The sequence below is a fragment of the Urocampus carinirostris genome, chromosome 7, assembly GCF_059441175.1.
Source record: "Urocampus carinirostris isolate Australia breed hairy pipefish chromosome 7, RoL_Ucar_1.0, whole genome shotgun sequence".
Lineage (NCBI taxonomy): Eukaryota > Metazoa > Chordata > Actinopteri > Syngnathiformes > Syngnathidae > Urocampus > Urocampus carinirostris.
In genome coordinates, this window is record NC_142355.1 from 41681860 (window position 1) to 41699618 (window position 17759).

Genomic DNA, 17759 nt, shown 5'->3' on the forward strand with positions numbered 1-17759 from the left:
TATATACTGTACAAACGTTTCAGGTCACAAAGTCCAACGCCATGCTTCACACCATCTAACCCAAATAAATTCATATTTGTCTCATCAGACCAGAGGATATTTTCCAGGAAGCCATTGCCTTTGTTTACATACTTCATTTCATTGTGTCGAAATGACGTTTCTTCAATGATGTTCCATCAAACATTATAATGAAATCTCTGCAAAAATGTGAGCTGTGTACCCACTTTTGTGACATACTGTATAATCTCGTTATTTTTTGAAAATATTGCCTCCAGTTACAAATGCGTTTTAGGATACAACGTAAAAAAAACAGTATGTAGTTGCCATTGGCCCCTCCTAGAGTTCAACCTGGCAAACCGGTGCGTATGCGTGAATCCCGGCAAGAGGTCAGGTGCATGCTACACCTAATACAGGTCTAAAGGGAAGAACTCCCTATACTGACTGACTGCAAACCACTGTCATTTTTTACCCAGCAAATATTTGTCTTAAAAACAAATATATTCCAGATTTACTAAAGACGTTGCTACAGTTACTCTGTACTTCAGTGGCTCTTTTTTACTTTCATTTAAATAAATATTCAGATGGGGTTTTGGGGTTTTTAAGGGTTATTGATCTATCTCCGTTATTCATTATCCATTATCCGTTATCGGTCAGTTCATAATACGCTACAAAGCCTAGGAGTCGGGACACTTACTCTCAGCCAAATGGCCAAGCTAAGGTCCTAGCCCTAAAGCCTTGCTGCGATCATTGCGAATGCACCGTTCCCGGAGGTACTGCAATACCGGGCCGATGCGTGGAGTGGACAGAGCAAGCTCATATTCCATCTCCGAAATGCAAAAATCAAAGATTGTAACTAAATAAATAGTAGACAATCTCTTTGCTACCACATAGATAGTACACAATTCTAGAATATTCAGATGACTACTTTTTACTTGGGTCATATTATTCCGAAGTAACAGTACTTTCACTTGAGTAACATTTTTGGCTACTCTACCCACCTCTGAAAGTGGCGGCTGCCTTGTCATCATTTTTACATTTCTGTGTTTGTCGGAATGAAAGAAAGACTGGAATTTTTCTCAAGACCTTAATGATCAGAAGTGTGCCCCCTGTTTGAAGGAAGGCAGTATTTCCTCAAGGTCTGTCTGGGGGTAAAAAAAAAAAGGCCTCGTTCAGACCCAGCCCTCCCACATCACTCTCTTTCAGCCACCTGGAGCAGATGCTCAAAATGGAAATTGCCTGCATAAGTGTGCATTTACATGATCCCTGCATCTAATGTCTGGCACGTACACAATTCCTACCACAATTGTGGAAGCAAAAAGTAGAAGCAAAAGCATGGCCGAGAATGTAGTTACTTCCTGGAAGTCACAGGTGCACAGCAGGCAACAGAGAACCTAACATTGATTTCACAGACCTCCTCCAAGGCTAGAAAAAAGTGTGCACGGTTTGCATTCATTGCAACGACGAGGGGAATCTTTGAGCGCATGAATATGTAGATGAATACCCAGCAAGAGCCAGGAAGCCATTCTTAGCACAAGTCTAAGCTTGTTCCATTAGGGAGGGGGGAAGCAATGGCTGGAACTAGGGTGGGTCTCAGAGCAAGGGAAGGAAAGAAGAAAGCAAAAAATACTCAAGAGGGCAGTTAATGATGGCCTCCTTTCTCATGAAGTGCTTTTTCTTGTTACTGGTGGCGAGCTCTCACTCAGTTGATGTTATTTACATCTGGCATACACGCTGCCTGACTGGCTATTTGAATAAAACATACTTACATTAGCGACGGCAATGAAGTCTTTGAAGCTAAAATGAAAGATCTAACCCATTACCATATATTGTCTACCTTGTCAGTGTGTGTATTTGTGTGTGATGGTGAATTGATATTGTTTGTTTGTGAATGCTTTTGGCCAGTGGTCAGCAACCACCGGGCCGTGGACCGGTACCGCCTCTGGGTAGTTTGGTGCCGGGCCGCACAAAAATAAAAATCCCTTTACATATTTTATTCACCTATTTTGTTTTTTAATTTTCATATTTTAATGGGGGTAGGGTGATTTTGGCCCACTCTGCCAATAACCACCATATCACTACATGAGGTCACTAGCCCTTTGGCCACCTTGCCCTTGGCTTTGAGCCCACCCCATTTATGAAATGGCAACTGTAATAATGTTGACCGTAAAAACATGCTCCTTAGCAGAGCTCAGGCTAGTATTTTGATTTTTATTTTTTTTTCGCTTATGAGATGTTTTGTCACTGCAGTGTGGGCCTTCAGTCCAAATGCTCATAAAAGGTGAAACACTGTATTGCGAGACAGATCCTTGCAATGTTCAGCACTGAACAATTTCAGCTTCAATGTAGAAACGATTACCCATTAACATCCTCCACAGTGACCTGTCTTCTCTTGTATTTGTCTTCCATGCACAACCAGCCTTCTTGTAGTTTTGTTTAGGATTCAATATTCCTCAAATCACAGATTTGGAATGATCAACTTGACTTGCTGTGGCTGATAGGGTCATTCCTTTCATTTTCATCTGGACAACTTGGTGTTGGAGGCTTTGAGTCAATTTAGAAAGGCACACCATCTTGTAAAGTCAATGAAACTTGCAGTGGAATACCAGTTAAATGAGGGTTGACAGATAATGAAGGAAAATACTACCATGTGCTAGATTATCACCATTGAGTGGTAGGCACCTGAAATTTTTCTCTCATTTTGATTCGTGCAATTTTGGCAAAATACAGTTTTTTTGTTGAAATGCCTTATCCATTTTGTGGAAAAGTGTGGCAGTAGCATGGCATAGACTCAACAAAATGTTCTTAAACTGCTGACAGTGACGATGGCATTTTTTCAGAATTATTCAATTTTTTTTTAATTGTTTCTATATTTTTTTTGTGGTTTGAATTCCACGTGCCTCATAGTCTGGTGCCCCTTATGTATGTAAAAAAATATCTCTTTGTTTACTATTTTTGAAGGTGCGCCTTATAGTGCAATAAACACACTACTTACATTTAAGACAACGACAAAGTCTTTGAAGTCGAAATATCAGATGTTACCTATTACCAGAGGTGGGTAGGGTGCTCCTCTTCTTCTTTGTTTTCATAGTCGGTATTGCTAAGCGACATTTTCGATCTGTTTCATCCGTAAACAACTTTCACCCGCTGAATATCGTCACGTGACGAGGCTACTACGTTTTTTTGGGTTAAACATGCTAGAGCCTGGCGGAGTTCTGTCTCAAAATAAATTCGCTGTAGCGGAGACAGACAGAAGCGTACTTACGTGGAAGGCATTTGTTAAGTAACAAAGTAACAACTTCAATGTTGCTCAATGTAGTGGAGTAAAAGTAAAAAAAAAAAACACAAATTTACTCAACTAAAAGTAAAAAGAAAATAGGGTTTCAAAAATACTCCTGGAAGTAAAAAAAATTCACAAAACTTACTCAAGTAAATGCAACGGAGTAAATGTACTCCGTTACTACCCACCTCTGTCCATTACCATATATTATCTGCCTTGTCAGTCTGTAAATGTGTGGTGATGGTGAATTGAGATTGTATGTGTGTGAATGCTTTAGGCTTCTAGGGATCCGCCATTCGCCCGTCTGGACCCAAGCTAAGGGAAGGTCAGCCTGATGGATACATCATGACATGCACTCATTCTGTGAAGTCAGCTGTGTAGCTCCATGTGTGTTGATATTTGTGTGCATGTGAGTGAGTGTTTGTGTGCTCTTGCAGGCCAGTTAAGCAAAGGCACGGTTCAACAGAGCACAGGTCAGACAGGCGGTTTTTTAGAGGGATAGTCTGGACCTCTATGCCCTAATTTGAACGGCTTTGAAAGGGGGTTGAGCTAGCAGAGGGGTACTTTAGAGCAGTGTTTCTCAACTTGTGGCTCGAGACCAAAAAGTAGGTTGCGGACCCATTTTCAGTGGGTCACAGGACTTTGCCTTGGGAAATAATGCTAAGCAGGAGAAAAAAGTGGAGGGGTGGATTACTCTCCTGAACAGTAGATGGCTATAATGCCCTTTTTGATCTTTTCTTCTTTGCTCAGTCAATCGGCACGTTTGAGGGGGACCACATCTCATGTTTTTGTGATTTTTGCGGTTTTATTTCCTTTTTATGACGACAATACTCTGTCCCAAGAAAGTTAGAGATTGGGGAAAAGAAAAGTTAAAAACCTTGACAATAATTGACTTGAAGAAGGAAACAATTGCGAAATACAAGCATTGTGTCAAGTGTCTGCCATTAAAGTGCTGCTGGAAGGAATGGAAATTATTTAAAATGTTATATTTTTTAGCTTTGTATCAGCATAATATTTTTTTAACTAAAAATTAAATATTATAGATGTTCAAGGGGGAATGGTGGGTCCGGAAGTCAGACCAATTGAGAACCACTGCTATAGAGCAGTTTTACATGAGTACCAGCATCCCACACTAATTGCAAGCTACAACCCTAATCAAGAAAAAATAAATCCACTTCTCAATGTTGTTGAATGAGAAGGAATATGAATTTTTAAGACAAAATGGTAGAATGTATTCACATAAAAAAAAAATAATGAAAAATAAATAAATAAAAGAAGCCAAACCAAAACAAGTTCACATTCACGCTCAATTAGCTTTTTAAATTAAGATTTTTAAACAAACATAATCTGTCTTTTTTTCTAGTGTTCAATGGCAAATGTGAACTCATATTTGCTGCAAATTATTGCCATCTACCGTTGAGAAGTTTATATGACACTCAGTGTTATTTTACTCAACATAATTTTGCCAAGGTGAATGCCATGACCACCTGAAAACAAGTCCACAAAACCCAATTTTCAGGGTTCACACAGGTGCTTGAACTCTTTGAAAACTCCTGAATTTTAATTTCCCGTTTTCAAGGTTTGAAAAATGCTTGAATTTTGGGTGAAGTGCTTGTATATGCCTGAAATTGTTGCCTTGTTTCTCCGCAATGTCTGACCACAAGTCTCCTTAAAAATTACGCCTGCTCTCCTGGCGTCACTTTGCCATTGAATTTAGTTTGTATTTGACGTTGTCATGTGAAGCTTTTTTGCCCATTACGGGTCGTGCCCAAGAGGTGCAAGTTCCCATGAAGCTGCCATTCAAATGGACGACGGCAAGAAAACGGAAAATACACACAATGACTGAAACATGGAACCAATCCATGCACAACATGCAAAAATCAGAGATAAAACTCTTCAGAATGGGAAAGTCAGCTCTTTCCAGTCATATGAAAGGTAATTCACAGAGATGACTAGTTTAACCATGTTTTTTTTCTACATGCTACACCTAAGCAGGTCTCTATGAAATGATTAAATGTATATTAGTCCAAGGATTACATATCAATTATGGACATTCATTGAGGGTACATTTGAATAGGAAAAACTGAAAATGTAAGCTACACATTACTATAATTTTTACCCAACATCTATAATTGAGGTATCTGTCTCAAAAACAAATATATTGGCAATTTACGCAATATCTAAAAATAATATGTTAAGATTAGAAATTTCAGATATACAAGTATTTGTGGCTCTGCAAAATGCATGGTTCCCATATTCTTTTAATGGTACTAGAGAAATCAAAAAATTGAAAATTCATAAAAAGTGCTTGAATTTTTCCATAACTCTGACTTTTGGGTCCCAACTCACTAGAAAAGGGGCGGGGAGAGTGTAAACAGGGTTGTGTAGGGGCTTCGGAGCCCTTTGAGACTCTTTGTGATTAAGGGCTATACAAATAAACATGACTTGACTTTGCTGGGATGATCGTTGAGGTGATTAAGAAAGGATTCATGACCAGTGACATCTCCTACTCCCCAAATGACTTGGTCTTTTCAAGTCCCCAGCTGGGAGGATATGACTGCTAGAGTGCTCAACCCAGGACAGATAGTCTGGGTAAACAACACCTTGGGTCATCACAGGCACAGACACCAAGTTCCTGCAACATTGAGGGGAACATCAGGAAGTCTTGGCGCTTTTCAAGTCAATGAAGACCTCCCAAAACGCTTTACTTTTCCCTTTTGCACACTAACTAACCGAGAGCAGCGTCAGGCATGCAAGGCAACTACCTGCTATCGGGGGCATTAGGGATTCAGTGTGTTGCCAAAGGACACTTCGACATATAACATGGAGTAGCCCGGAATCGAACCTGCGACCTCTTGATCACAAGACGAGCGCTTTATCTCCTGAGCCAATGCCGCCCCAAACCGTTTCTACGTCAAGGTCATTCCAGAGACTCATACAGTGACTCATTTAGGGTGCATAATGAGAACACCGGTGAGAACGGTCTTGTAATAAATTGTCTCATTTGAAAAGCAGTTATTGAGATTAGAATGCTGTTGTTAAAAGAAATGTGAGTACTCACTTAAAGGGGTAGATATGGGAATATTGGTAGGAACTAATAGGTGGAATTAATGTGTCAGTGTTAGGAATGGCTAGGGACATTAAGGGTGACGCCCATTTCCAGAGAAATCAAATGGACTGATTCATTTCAAGGTAGTGGAGTATTTCTGACACTGTTTTGTTCACATTTTGTTTTGTTTTACTTTTATATTTTAGCTAGTTTTTCATTACATTTAAACTTATTCTGTCCTTTGTTAAGGAGAGTTTTAAAAATGCAATAATTTTGGGTGGTGCTTGGGTTGATAATGGGAGTTGCTTGACCACCCCCAAAATCATGTGTGAGATAACTACCCTGCTTCCTCAATAAAGCTTGGTGTGAAACGTTACGCGTTTGGGTCTACCGTCTGTTCTGGTTCTGACAAAAAATGCCCTGTTCAACTCATAGATATGACAGACAAGTGGGAGCTTTGATGCTGGAGGCATCTGGCAAAAGCGCCCACGTTTTATCTTTTAAATGCAAATATCAGGACATTTAGCAATGAGTGATCCTGCTACCTGGGGGCGCCCCCCCCCTCTAGCAGCAGGTCTAAAGATAGTCAGTATGATGGACAACAAACACCATAAAACAGTCAGTTGTCACCATAAGAACCAATGAGAATTATTGTTATTATAATAAATACTCCTATTGTATAGTGCGCTAAAAATGTATGGAGACGGCAATGATAATTAGGATCACTTTGAAAATAGTGATGGTGACGATAATGATGATGATTAAGTGACTGTGCATCCACATAAGCTAAAAGACTGAATAGGGGGTGGGACCAAATAAGCATTATTCACTTCCCTTTCGTGCTATCCTTTGTTACCTTATTATATGTGATTTATCTTTTGGACTTTCATATAGCTCAAAACATAAAAGAAGAAGAAATATGTTTTTATTATTATTATTATTATTATTGTTGTTATTATATGCCTGTTGTCGTGTTATATGAACCTATGTAAATATGTGTCTATGTGAAATGTTTGTTGTATGTAAATACACAGGAGATCTAGCTATGAGACAAAATTGTTAATGAAGTCGAAGGGTCAGGATTAAATACGCATATGCTTCTTCGTCTGACGTTAACATTGTTTATGTTTTGTTTTTTTTACTTAATGGGTTTTTTTCTCATTCTCGAAATGAAGTTTCATTCATTCATTCATTCATTCATTCATACAAGTGTGCTTGTCATCACTTAATTCAACGGATGCAGTCTATCACAAATGAATTGGGACACTAGTCAGAGGATTCTATTGTGGTGTACCTCCAATTTTTTGTAATGTGATCACAGAAAAAAGAGGTGGTTTTTATTTCATTGTGTGTGTTGTATGTTAGAATGAATGTTCTTTTTTTTTTCCCAGAGCACCCGAAATCATCTTGGGCTTGCCTTTTTGTGAGGCAATCGACATGTGGTCCCTGGGGTGTGTGATTGCAGAGCTCTTCTTGGGATGGCCGCTCTACCCTGGAGCCTCGGAGTACGATCAGGTGCACTATTATATCCTCACCTGATGTTACATGCCTGGTTAGAATCACAATTATTATAATAATTGTCTTTATTGTCATTTGATAAAAACGCAGTAAATGTTGTTTGAAACTAGTTTAGACATGCAACCCCAGGATAAACACCTAGAAAAGACATAAAAGGGAAACATTTTTTAGATGCCTGTTCATACATTATAAGCAAGTATATGGATGTGATTGTCAATAACTTTTCTGGTGGGTTGTTTTAGTCTACCCAATATCCATCCAGGACCCACCACTTCCCCATATACGTTTATAGTCGGAAACCTTTTTTAACTCAAAGAGCCATGAAAGCAAAATATATAATTATTTTTCGAGAACCACACCATATATTTTAGGACAAAATGCAACAAAACCACCTACCCCGCTCTCCAGACAAAAGCTAATTCTACAGCACATTTCATTTTACTACTTAGGATCGTTGAGGCTCATTTTGACTGTCATTTTTGTTGTGAATAATAGTTTCAAATCAAGGTGAGAGCAGTTATTTATAAAAATGTTACAAAGTACTACAAATGAGAATGATACGGATGCATTTAAGCCCACCCAATCATACTGCTTTGGGTGCTTGGATGGCGTTTTCAGGTGTTTAAAACTTGTTCTGTGAGGTTTTATCATAAAGTGTTCAAGCACTGAACATACATTGCTTAATATTCATATATAGCATTCCTAAGAGACGTACTGCCAAAAAGGAATCTGTTTGTGTCACACCGAGAGTGTAAACCAGCTATGTCCGGCCCCGGGGTCTGTTACGGCCCGGGGGCCTGTTACTGCCCGTGATCAAATTTTCACTGGCCCACAGCCTCTGTCAGTAATGTTGAATGCAGTATAAAAAAAAACACTATTTCACCAGATTTTTAGCCCACCCCATTTCCAACACGGTGACTGTAAATTAAAAAAAGGAAAGTTGAGGGCCGCTGCTTCAAGGACCAGTGGAAATTAGAGTATTCTTTTCACACAAATCCGAAACATCGACGGCTGCCTAATTTGCCAAGATACGAAACATGCTGACTACAAAAGCTCACTGGAAATAAACAATGTAAAAAGGTGAAGCAACTGGAAGCAATTTTAACGGTACCGCAGCGCTTTTTCATGAGACCCTGCATGTCAGATGAAAATCCTTTTAAGACGAAGTTGTGACGCTAAACGCCAAGCACTACATACCTTTCATGGAAAAGTGAATATTTTAAAGACTGTTTAAAGAATGTCAGGCTGAATAGTCGGCCCTCACACATTTTCAGGTAGCCAAATCTGGCCCGCTTTCTGAAAAGCATGGGCACCCCTTGTATAAACTGTAGTCTAAACTTTTGGACCAGTGTATTATGTCGCCTCGGTTTTCCATTCACTGAAATTGGAAAGTGTCAGAGAAGATTATCATAGCTTTTATTTTATCTCAGACTCAGATGTACTCATGAAAAAAGCCATATCTGGCTCGTAAGCCATAAGATCCCGACCCTTGATCAATGGGAAAAAACGCTTCTGTTACATTTGTCCAATTCGTGTTCCAGAGCGAGACATTGCAACCCTCAATCTGCATCAATAGCAAGCCAATTTCAGAGTTCCTAAACAAACTTACCAGGTTTAAATTGGGTGTGTCAGGATGTCTCAATTGTTGGTTGGATTCTCAGATCATACCTTTAATTTTATTTTGTTTGCCCTTATCTGCCCTTGTTTGATTTTTTTATTTTTGTATCTTGAAGATCCGATACATCTCCCAGACTCAGGGTCTGCCTGCAGAGTATCTGTTGAGCGCAGGGACGAAGACCATCCGGTTCTTCAACAGAGACCCTGACTCTTCCTATCCTCTTTGGAGACTCAAGGTAAAAGATACTCCAAAAATATCAACTAAAATCAAATGAATTGTATCTTTGAATCATAGCTATTAGATAAGGACTTGGACTTTTTTTTAACAATGCAGAACATAAATGAGCAAAATCGCAAAAAATGAACCGCAATTCAGCGAGGGATTACTAATTTCTGGAAAGCATTAGATATTTATGACATTGCGCATTCCCTGTGAGCAGTTTTAGTCTTAGATGTTACATAAACCTTTGCATTACTTTTACTGCACTCATTCTAGTTTTGCATATATGAGCCATTGATTATTTTTCTTTTGAAATTTTAATGTTTTAAAATTTAATTTTCAACGGGTTGTAGTAATACATTTTTCCACATTCATACAAACAGACACATGCACCCGTGTTGTTGAATGACAGTCATTCCTATTTCCTGTGTGACAAACTATGTTTGCTCAAGTAGTTGCATGCATTTTCTCCAATCATAGCATATTAAATGAGTGTAGCTACAACCCGAGGGTTGCTCTGTGGGCAAGTCATGTCCTGCATTACGTCAGCAACAAGAGGTTAATTTGAGTTACATATACTCATAGTCAGAGTTGGAAGGATTGCTTTAAAAATGTAATCCAACAGAGTAACGGATTACCTGTTGAAATATGTAATCAGAAATGTAATCCAAATACTATGATTTTAAAGTAATGCAACTCGATTACTTTTGGATTACTCCAATACCAAATATGCTAATAAAAGACAAAATAAACCAAATATAAATAAAATTACTACATTTTGTTTTGGATAAATGAACAATGTAACCTTAAAAAGAAATACAGGAAACCAATATCAGGAAGTTGCTTGTACTCCTACAAAAAGCACTCACATTTTAACCACGTAGGATAGTGTATTAAGCAAAAATAAAAATCTAACTTTCACATGGCATATGTGTTATGTTTATTTTAGTGTACATTAAGAGTAGATTAAGAACTCAATATTGTTTTAAACACATGAGATGTTCAGTTTCTAATTTTCCAACAAGGTTTGAGAAGAACATCTGCTTTTTGTCCTTCACAGAGTCCTGAGGACCACGAGGGAGAAACCGGGATCAAGTCCAAGGAGGCGCGCAAGTACATCTTTAACTGCTTGGATGATATGGCCCAGGTATTTCCTTTGAGTATCACAGAGCATGATACTACATTTTGTTATTTTTAATATTTCATTTATTACCTCAGGGCACGAGAACCTTTTTAACTCAAAGAGCCATATAACCAAAAAAAAAAAAAACAGGGTTTTTTTTTTTTGGGGGGGTGTTCACATATTTTAAGACCAATTCAACAAAACTGCTAAACATTGTCTCCAGGTAAAAACTTATAAACTTATTTTTCAGCGCATTTTATTTTATTGTGTGACATTTGATGATTTGCTAAAATCTATGAAAAAATAGTGTCTGTCACGGTCGTCATGGCGCCCAATTGGCCCCGCCTGTGTGGCGCCAGCCGCGGCTCGTTGACAGATTGGCTTCCCTTTATTTTTAAGCTCAGTGCTCTCACTCACCCTTTGTCAGTCTGTCAACGAACTTCTGCACCCGCAAGACGTGGGTTTTGACTCTGTCCGGTTTCCTGCTTGTGTTTCCTGTCCGGTATTGTTCCCATCTATTTTGTCCTGTGTAATATCGATCTCCAGTTTCAGTTCCATCTAGTTTGTCCTGTTTAATTTCGATCTCCAGTGTTTGATATCAATCTTGTCTGTCCTGTCCTGTCGGGTATCGACCCCATCTGTCCGATATCTGCTCATGCAATTGGTATCGATCTCGTTGGCCGCTGCCCTCCTGTCATTCCACGACAGACTGCTGCCTTACGTCTTCAGCCCGAATCACTGGCGTTTGGGTTAACGTGCATGACTTCCCAATTTCCCGTAAAATAGAAGCTTGTGTGAGAAACGTCACGCATCTAGGTCCTCATCCTGTTGCGGTTCTTGACAGTGTCCCACATAAATACTGTACATCACTTAAAATTTGTCTACCTCCCGCAGTTGTAAAGGCTGATTTCAACTGAAATTTTTTGTCATGAATAATGCTTTCAAAAGAAGGTGCGAACAAAGTTATTTTGTAAAAATGTCACAAATACTGCAAACGAGCATACCAATGTATTTACGTTTGGTACGGACGGCACTGGGAAGAAGGGGAAGAAGCAGTGCACGTGCTGTGAGTATCGCTCTGCCCATTCTTACCGCTTACCCAATCAAATTGCTCTGGGTGCTTTGCTAGTTATAGGGTGTTTATAGTTTGTTCTGTGGGGTTTTTTCATAACATGTCTCAACAGTGAACATCGATTGTTTAAAGATTTTCAATATAAATCATTTTTTATTGATGTACAACCAGAACAAGGTTGGTTGGTGTGACACCTAGAGTTTAAGCTGTAGTTGAGACTGTGCCCTATATATAACCTTCCAAGTATTTAGTGTTGTCCCAGCTTTGTGTGTGCTTCAGGTGTACTCATGAAAAGAGCCATGTAGGCTCGCGAGACATAGGTTCCCAACTCATGCAATATCTAATTGAAAAAAAAGGACCTCCAAAATTTTGAAAAGGAAAAAAAATCAATTTAGAAAATGAAGTCAGGTTCATAACAGTTACAAAATAATACGTTCTCACAAGTGCATTGGTGTGTACTCATTTATGCTTGAATGAAATATATTTTACTGCTACCAGTACTCCTTGTCTGCTTCATATACTACTAACAATTGTCCAGGTCTTTTAGAAAGGACTCGTTGTTTCATCTAAGAATAGTGACTGACTTTTAATGTTCAAATGTTGCTGCCATCCGAGCAATCTTTTATAACATTTATCAAAAAATCTATTTATCTTTTCGGGGTGGGAAAGTTTGAGATTAGCCGGGACGTTTTGATAGAACATGGCTAAGACTCGGATGATTTTAAGTATTTGTTCCCCCTCACTCAACCAAAAAAACCACTTTAAACATTCAACAATGGGAAAGTTCCGGTTTTTTTCCCCTTAGCCTTTTTGTCTTCCACGGGTCCCGTCTGATCACTTTGCTGCTTGATTCTGCCTTCATAATGACAAAGTCGGTGAGTTATCGGGTTTGAAACATGCTCTTCTAGTTGCACAGGCAGCTGCACACTCTGGAAACTGTTCATGTGGATACATGCAGATAGATAAATGATGGGGACAATTATGGCTGTCCAGTAGCGCCCATGGCGGCTCTGATTCCTGTCTAAAATTAACACACTCGGCTGGTGCAAGATTTTATCACTGCCCAGACTTGTCAGATTTGTAGTTTCCATGCAAACGCTTGCTTGCTGAATGTAGTTCAATTTTAGCAACCTGCACAGGTGCTGATATCAATTGGCTCATTTCAGTCTCCAAAACATGAGGCTTTGTCAACCGTCCTTTTAAGTTAGAATCAATTACCGTCTAGTTTCCAACTTACCGTTTTTAAGCAAATTTTTTAAAAACTTTTTTCAGATGAAGTAGCACCTATAGAAATGTCAGACTGCCCTTTTTAAAGATTTTTAGGGTCCTTGAAATCCTTGAAAATGCTTGAAATTTAATGTGTTTTAGAAGTTTGAAAAGTGCTTGAATTTTAGGGTTAAGTGCTTGTAAATTCTTCCATATTTGTTAGGTTAGGTGTTGGGCTAGGGTTGGGAGTTAGGGTTTGGGATTTAAACGTATGTTATGGTTCCAAAAAAGGATTGGAGTTAGGGTTGGAAACTATGGTTTAGGCTCCTTATTAGGGGAATAAACTGGGTTCTGAAATAGAGTTGGGGCTAAGGTTTACAGCTAGAGTAAGGTTTAGGGTTATTAACTAGGGTTTGAGTTACATGTTAGGGTTCTAAACTAAATATAGGGTTCCAAAATAGGTTTGGAGCTCTGGTTACTATTTGAAACAGGGTTAGGGCTAGGAACTGGGGTTTGATTGAGTTCCATGATAGGGTTCTAAACTAAATATAGGGTTCCAAAATAGGTTTAGATCTATGGTAATGATTTGAAACAGAGTTAGGACTCCACGTAAGTGTTCTAAACTGAATGTAGGGTTCAAAAATAGTATTGAAGCTGGGTTTTCAATTTGACACAGCTTTAGGGCTTGGAAATAGGGTTAGGGTACTTGACCGAATGGAGGGTTCCAGAATAGGTTTGGAGCTATGGTTACAATTTGAAACAGGTTCAGGGCTAGGAACTAGGGTTCGAGCTCCATAATAAGCTTTAAGATGAATATAGGGTTCCAAAATATGTTTACAGTTAGGGTTACGATTTGAAACAGGCTTAGGACTAGGGTTTGAGCTCCAGGATAGGGTTCTAAACTTAATGTAGGGTTCCAAAATAGGCTTACATTTTGAAACAGGGTTAGAGCTAGGGTTAGATGTTGAGCTTGGTTTTGGGCTGCTAGCTAGGGTTTTAAACCAATATTATGGTTCCAAAATGAGGTTAGGGCTAAGGTTGGTGTTTGGAACTACGATTTTGGCTCTCGTTCCTCTGATCGATGCTGGTTTCCTTCTTGTAATAGCGCTAGATGAAATGGAAAATTTGTTTTGAAAGTCCTTAAAAAGTGCTTGAATTTGAGCATGAAAAAGGTGTTCAAACCCTGGATTTTAAATTATATCAGGCAGAGGCGATTTTATTTCAGAGCTTTGGGGGTGCTGATCACCCAGATTTTCTTGCTGGTTAATTTGTTTTCCTTTCTTTCCATTTCACCTAAAGTGAGTTCATATCATTCAATCCTGCTGGTGAGTGTCACTTCCCATTTGTTAACATCAAGTTACACTTTGTGGTGAGCATAAACACTATTATTACACCATGCCCCATTTTTACTCATTTATTCCTAATAGAAGGGGTTAAGGGCGGTGCTAGGAATCAAATTGACTGAAATCGACTCATATTTAGGCCTATCCTGTGCTTTATTAAGAAAAGCAGAGTTTCTAAAATGCTTTAACTTTTAGGGATGCTTCGAATGAATTAACCCGAACCCAAAAACTGGCTTGTTACGCCCATTATATTAGGTATGATATGGATTGTAATAAACTTACAGTGCTGGTGTTACTGGATCTCATCGTTGCCTTTGAAACAGTAAATCATCACATTTATTTAGTAGACTCAGAAAACTGTTAGGCATCACCTTTAGTGTTTTGAGGTGGTTTTATTCATATTTGACATTTTTTTAGGATGAATGCATGGTCCTCCAGAACCCATGATGTTACTTGTGGGGTTCTCAAAGGTTCAATTTTAGGAACTGTCCCTTTGAATCCCTATATACTTAACATAGGGGTTGTCATCAGGAGACAGTTTCCATTTTCCATAGTTCCGCAGATGACACCCAGCTGTACAGTGTAATTTCCCTTGATGACAGAGATTCTATAAATTCTTTTTTAAAATGCATTTAGATATGTATGGCAGAGAACTTCCTACAGCTCAACCAGCACGAAACAGAGTTTATAGTTATCGGTCCTAAAAGTCAGAGACAAAAACCTTTACCATAACTACAAGATTTTAGACCAGGGGTTTACAACCTTTTTCAAGCTAAGAGCTACTTTTTATTACTAATTAGTGCAAATACCACACAGCTTAATATCTTTTTCTTAAATCACAACTAATCATGTTATTACTATGCTGTTACTATGTTATTACCAGCTTAGTTTTTTGATGTTGGGGTAAATACACTTAGTCAACCACTAAATAAATCATTTTACTAGAAAATCACAATGACCCAGTATTGGAGAGCTATTCTCAGACCAGGTCCACCTCAGCTGTCTTTTCCCGAGGCTACATCCCTATTAGTGCGGATGAGCCCCCCTCAGGTCCCTATTGTCACATGGTTAGTCTGTGCCTTTGCCATGATTATTTGTATTTTATAATTTAAATTTTATTATTATTTGTTTCCTTTCTTTATTTCATTTAAACCAATGTGTCTGCCTGCGTGTTTGTAGTGTTGGGTTGTTGGGTGGGAATATAGAAGTTTTTTTTATTGTCTTATTGTTCACTGAAAGTTTTTATTTGACTTATTGGAGGGCCCATTTCTTATGTGTCATGCTGAAACCTACCCCCTACCCCCTTCTCTACCAAACCATGCCCAGTTGCCTCTTAAATCCTTGTCATCTCGTTGATTCCCGCAAGGTGAAGAAGACCTCAATTGAGGAGGACGATTGTTTTGTCTGATCAGCAGCGCCATGGAGAGTGAACTTTAATATATGGGAGCTAAAGCATTTTCCCCCCATTTTCAAGTACTCCACGTAAACATCGCACATACGTATGTACATACGTCATAGGATACACTTCACGAAGAGATGTGCATCCATGGCTGTACGCATGTTAGGGTAAACTTGCAAGGTACGATGGCCCTAGTATGAGTGCGCCCTTACATTTGTAGATCTTGTCTGACTCTGTTTACTCTACAAAAACACAAAAAAAACCACGAGAGATTCTGTTAACACGGCATCCCTAAGGTCTCAAAAACTTAAAAAGTCTTAACCGCAAACTAAGGCATTGAAAAGGTTTTACATTTTGTCTTAAATTGAACTCCGAAATGTCCTAAAATTTCCCTGGCTTTTCTTTGTGAAAGAGCTCATAACCGTAAAATAGTGTTTACTAACAAAAGTATGGACAGGTGTTGTAAAGTAATTTTTAATTTTCTCAATCTTTATCAATTGCTGACCGATAAATGCAACGTGTCGGTTGGAAAATCTAGGTTTCTGCATTTTCGAAAATGCAGCATTATGTTAAAGCTTTGCATACAGTCAGTCTCGACCCCATGTTTGGGAAGTGTAAGTTTAAACCTTAGCAGTTGAGTGATTTAAAGTATAACTGGGTAAAGGCTGTACCAGGGGAGGGGTCGCCCAGCTGATGCTTGAACCCTTTGCAGTGGCGATGCCGTCGTCATTGGGCACAGCAGGTATAACGTCGACAGTCACGGGCTCACCCGGCTGTCGTCCGAAGCCCATTGCGGCCAAGGCTTAGGGCATTGAGAGAATAACGGCGGTATTTAGACACAAAACTCGTTGATGGGGTCGCCCAGCTGACGTCCAAAACCCATTGCGGCAGGGGGGAAGGAAACAGAGGGGATAACGGCAGCAGTCGGGTGCTGACCTCTGTCATGGGGTCGCTCGGCTGACATCCAGAACCCATCGCGGTGAGGGCTTAAAAGGGATAACAGGGTCGCCCGGGTGTTACCGGACCCTTCCGCGCCAGTGTGCTGCCCCACCACCCCAGACGGTTCTGGTTCACTGTCACATAGTTACATAGATAGGACCGGGACTGTGAGCAGGCCTTTGGGGCGCCAGTGCGGCCTGGTCGTTGCCGGCGGGGTTTGTTAACACTGCGTGGTCACTGCGTTAGCAAATCTACACAGTTTTGCCCATCTTTCTCTTTAGGACCATATAAACAAGTCCATATCATGGAACTCTGTTCATGTGTTTATAATGGATGACATAGCTTAAAGACAAGAAGGCTGCTGATGCCAGGGAGGTAATAAACCTCGCAGTTGTGGGAAATATGGTGAGACATTTGTCCCACAAATAAGTTTAATTTGTGTAAATCAGAGACTGAAATGAACAAGAAGCTTGAAACAGATAGACGGACAGGCATAACTTTGACCCTACTCAGGCCTCTATTGCTTTCAAAGCTCTGAGATTTGAAAGATTTATCGGTTGTATTGAGATTTTAATTACCTCTCTCAGGTTGTTGTGTCCCGTGTGATTTTGTTTTGGTTTATGGGTTTATCTTGGTTTTCCGGTTCCAGGTTATCGAGTGGCGGGAGTTTTTGTGTTGCTCACGTCCAGTGTTCCCTCTAAGCTGCGCGCGTGCGCAATTGCGCACTGCTCGCACATTCTCTGCGCACAAGATAATCTAGCCAGCGTACAAAAAATGAGGGCTCAAAATTACTAATTAAGAAGGGACTCAAGTCAAAGTTACAGTGCATGAAGGTAAAAATGCAGGGGTTCCCCTGCCGTTGTGTCCTAAATGCGGTATTTTGAAGTCGAGTCGAAGGAGAAGGAAGTTGAGTAAAGTTAGTAGAGTTTGTCGGGGAACCGGCTTCTTCGGCTCGGCTCACTAAAAGGAACCGGCTCTTTCGGGTCCTAAACGGCT

General features: G+C 39.6%; 1 protein-coding gene and 1 pseudogene across 1 annotated transcript in view; one reads left to right on the forward strand and one right to left on the reverse strand.

Moving 5' to 3' along the window:
• Window positions 1-17759, forward strand: part of hipk2 (homeodomain interacting protein kinase 2) — a 173896-nt gene that overhangs the window by 92561 nt on the left and 63576 nt on the right. Inside the window, exons 3-5 of the mRNA XM_088341004.1 lie at window positions 7718-7841; window positions 9578-9697; window positions 10742-10828. Of these exons, the coding sequence (XP_088197130.1) occupies window positions 7718-7841; window positions 9578-9697; window positions 10742-10828 (331 nt within the window). The remainder of the gene's footprint in view (window positions 1-7717; window positions 7842-9577; window positions 9698-10741; window positions 10829-17759) is intronic.
• On the reverse strand, window positions 749-898 carry LOC148363347 (U2 spliceosomal RNA; annotated as a pseudogene).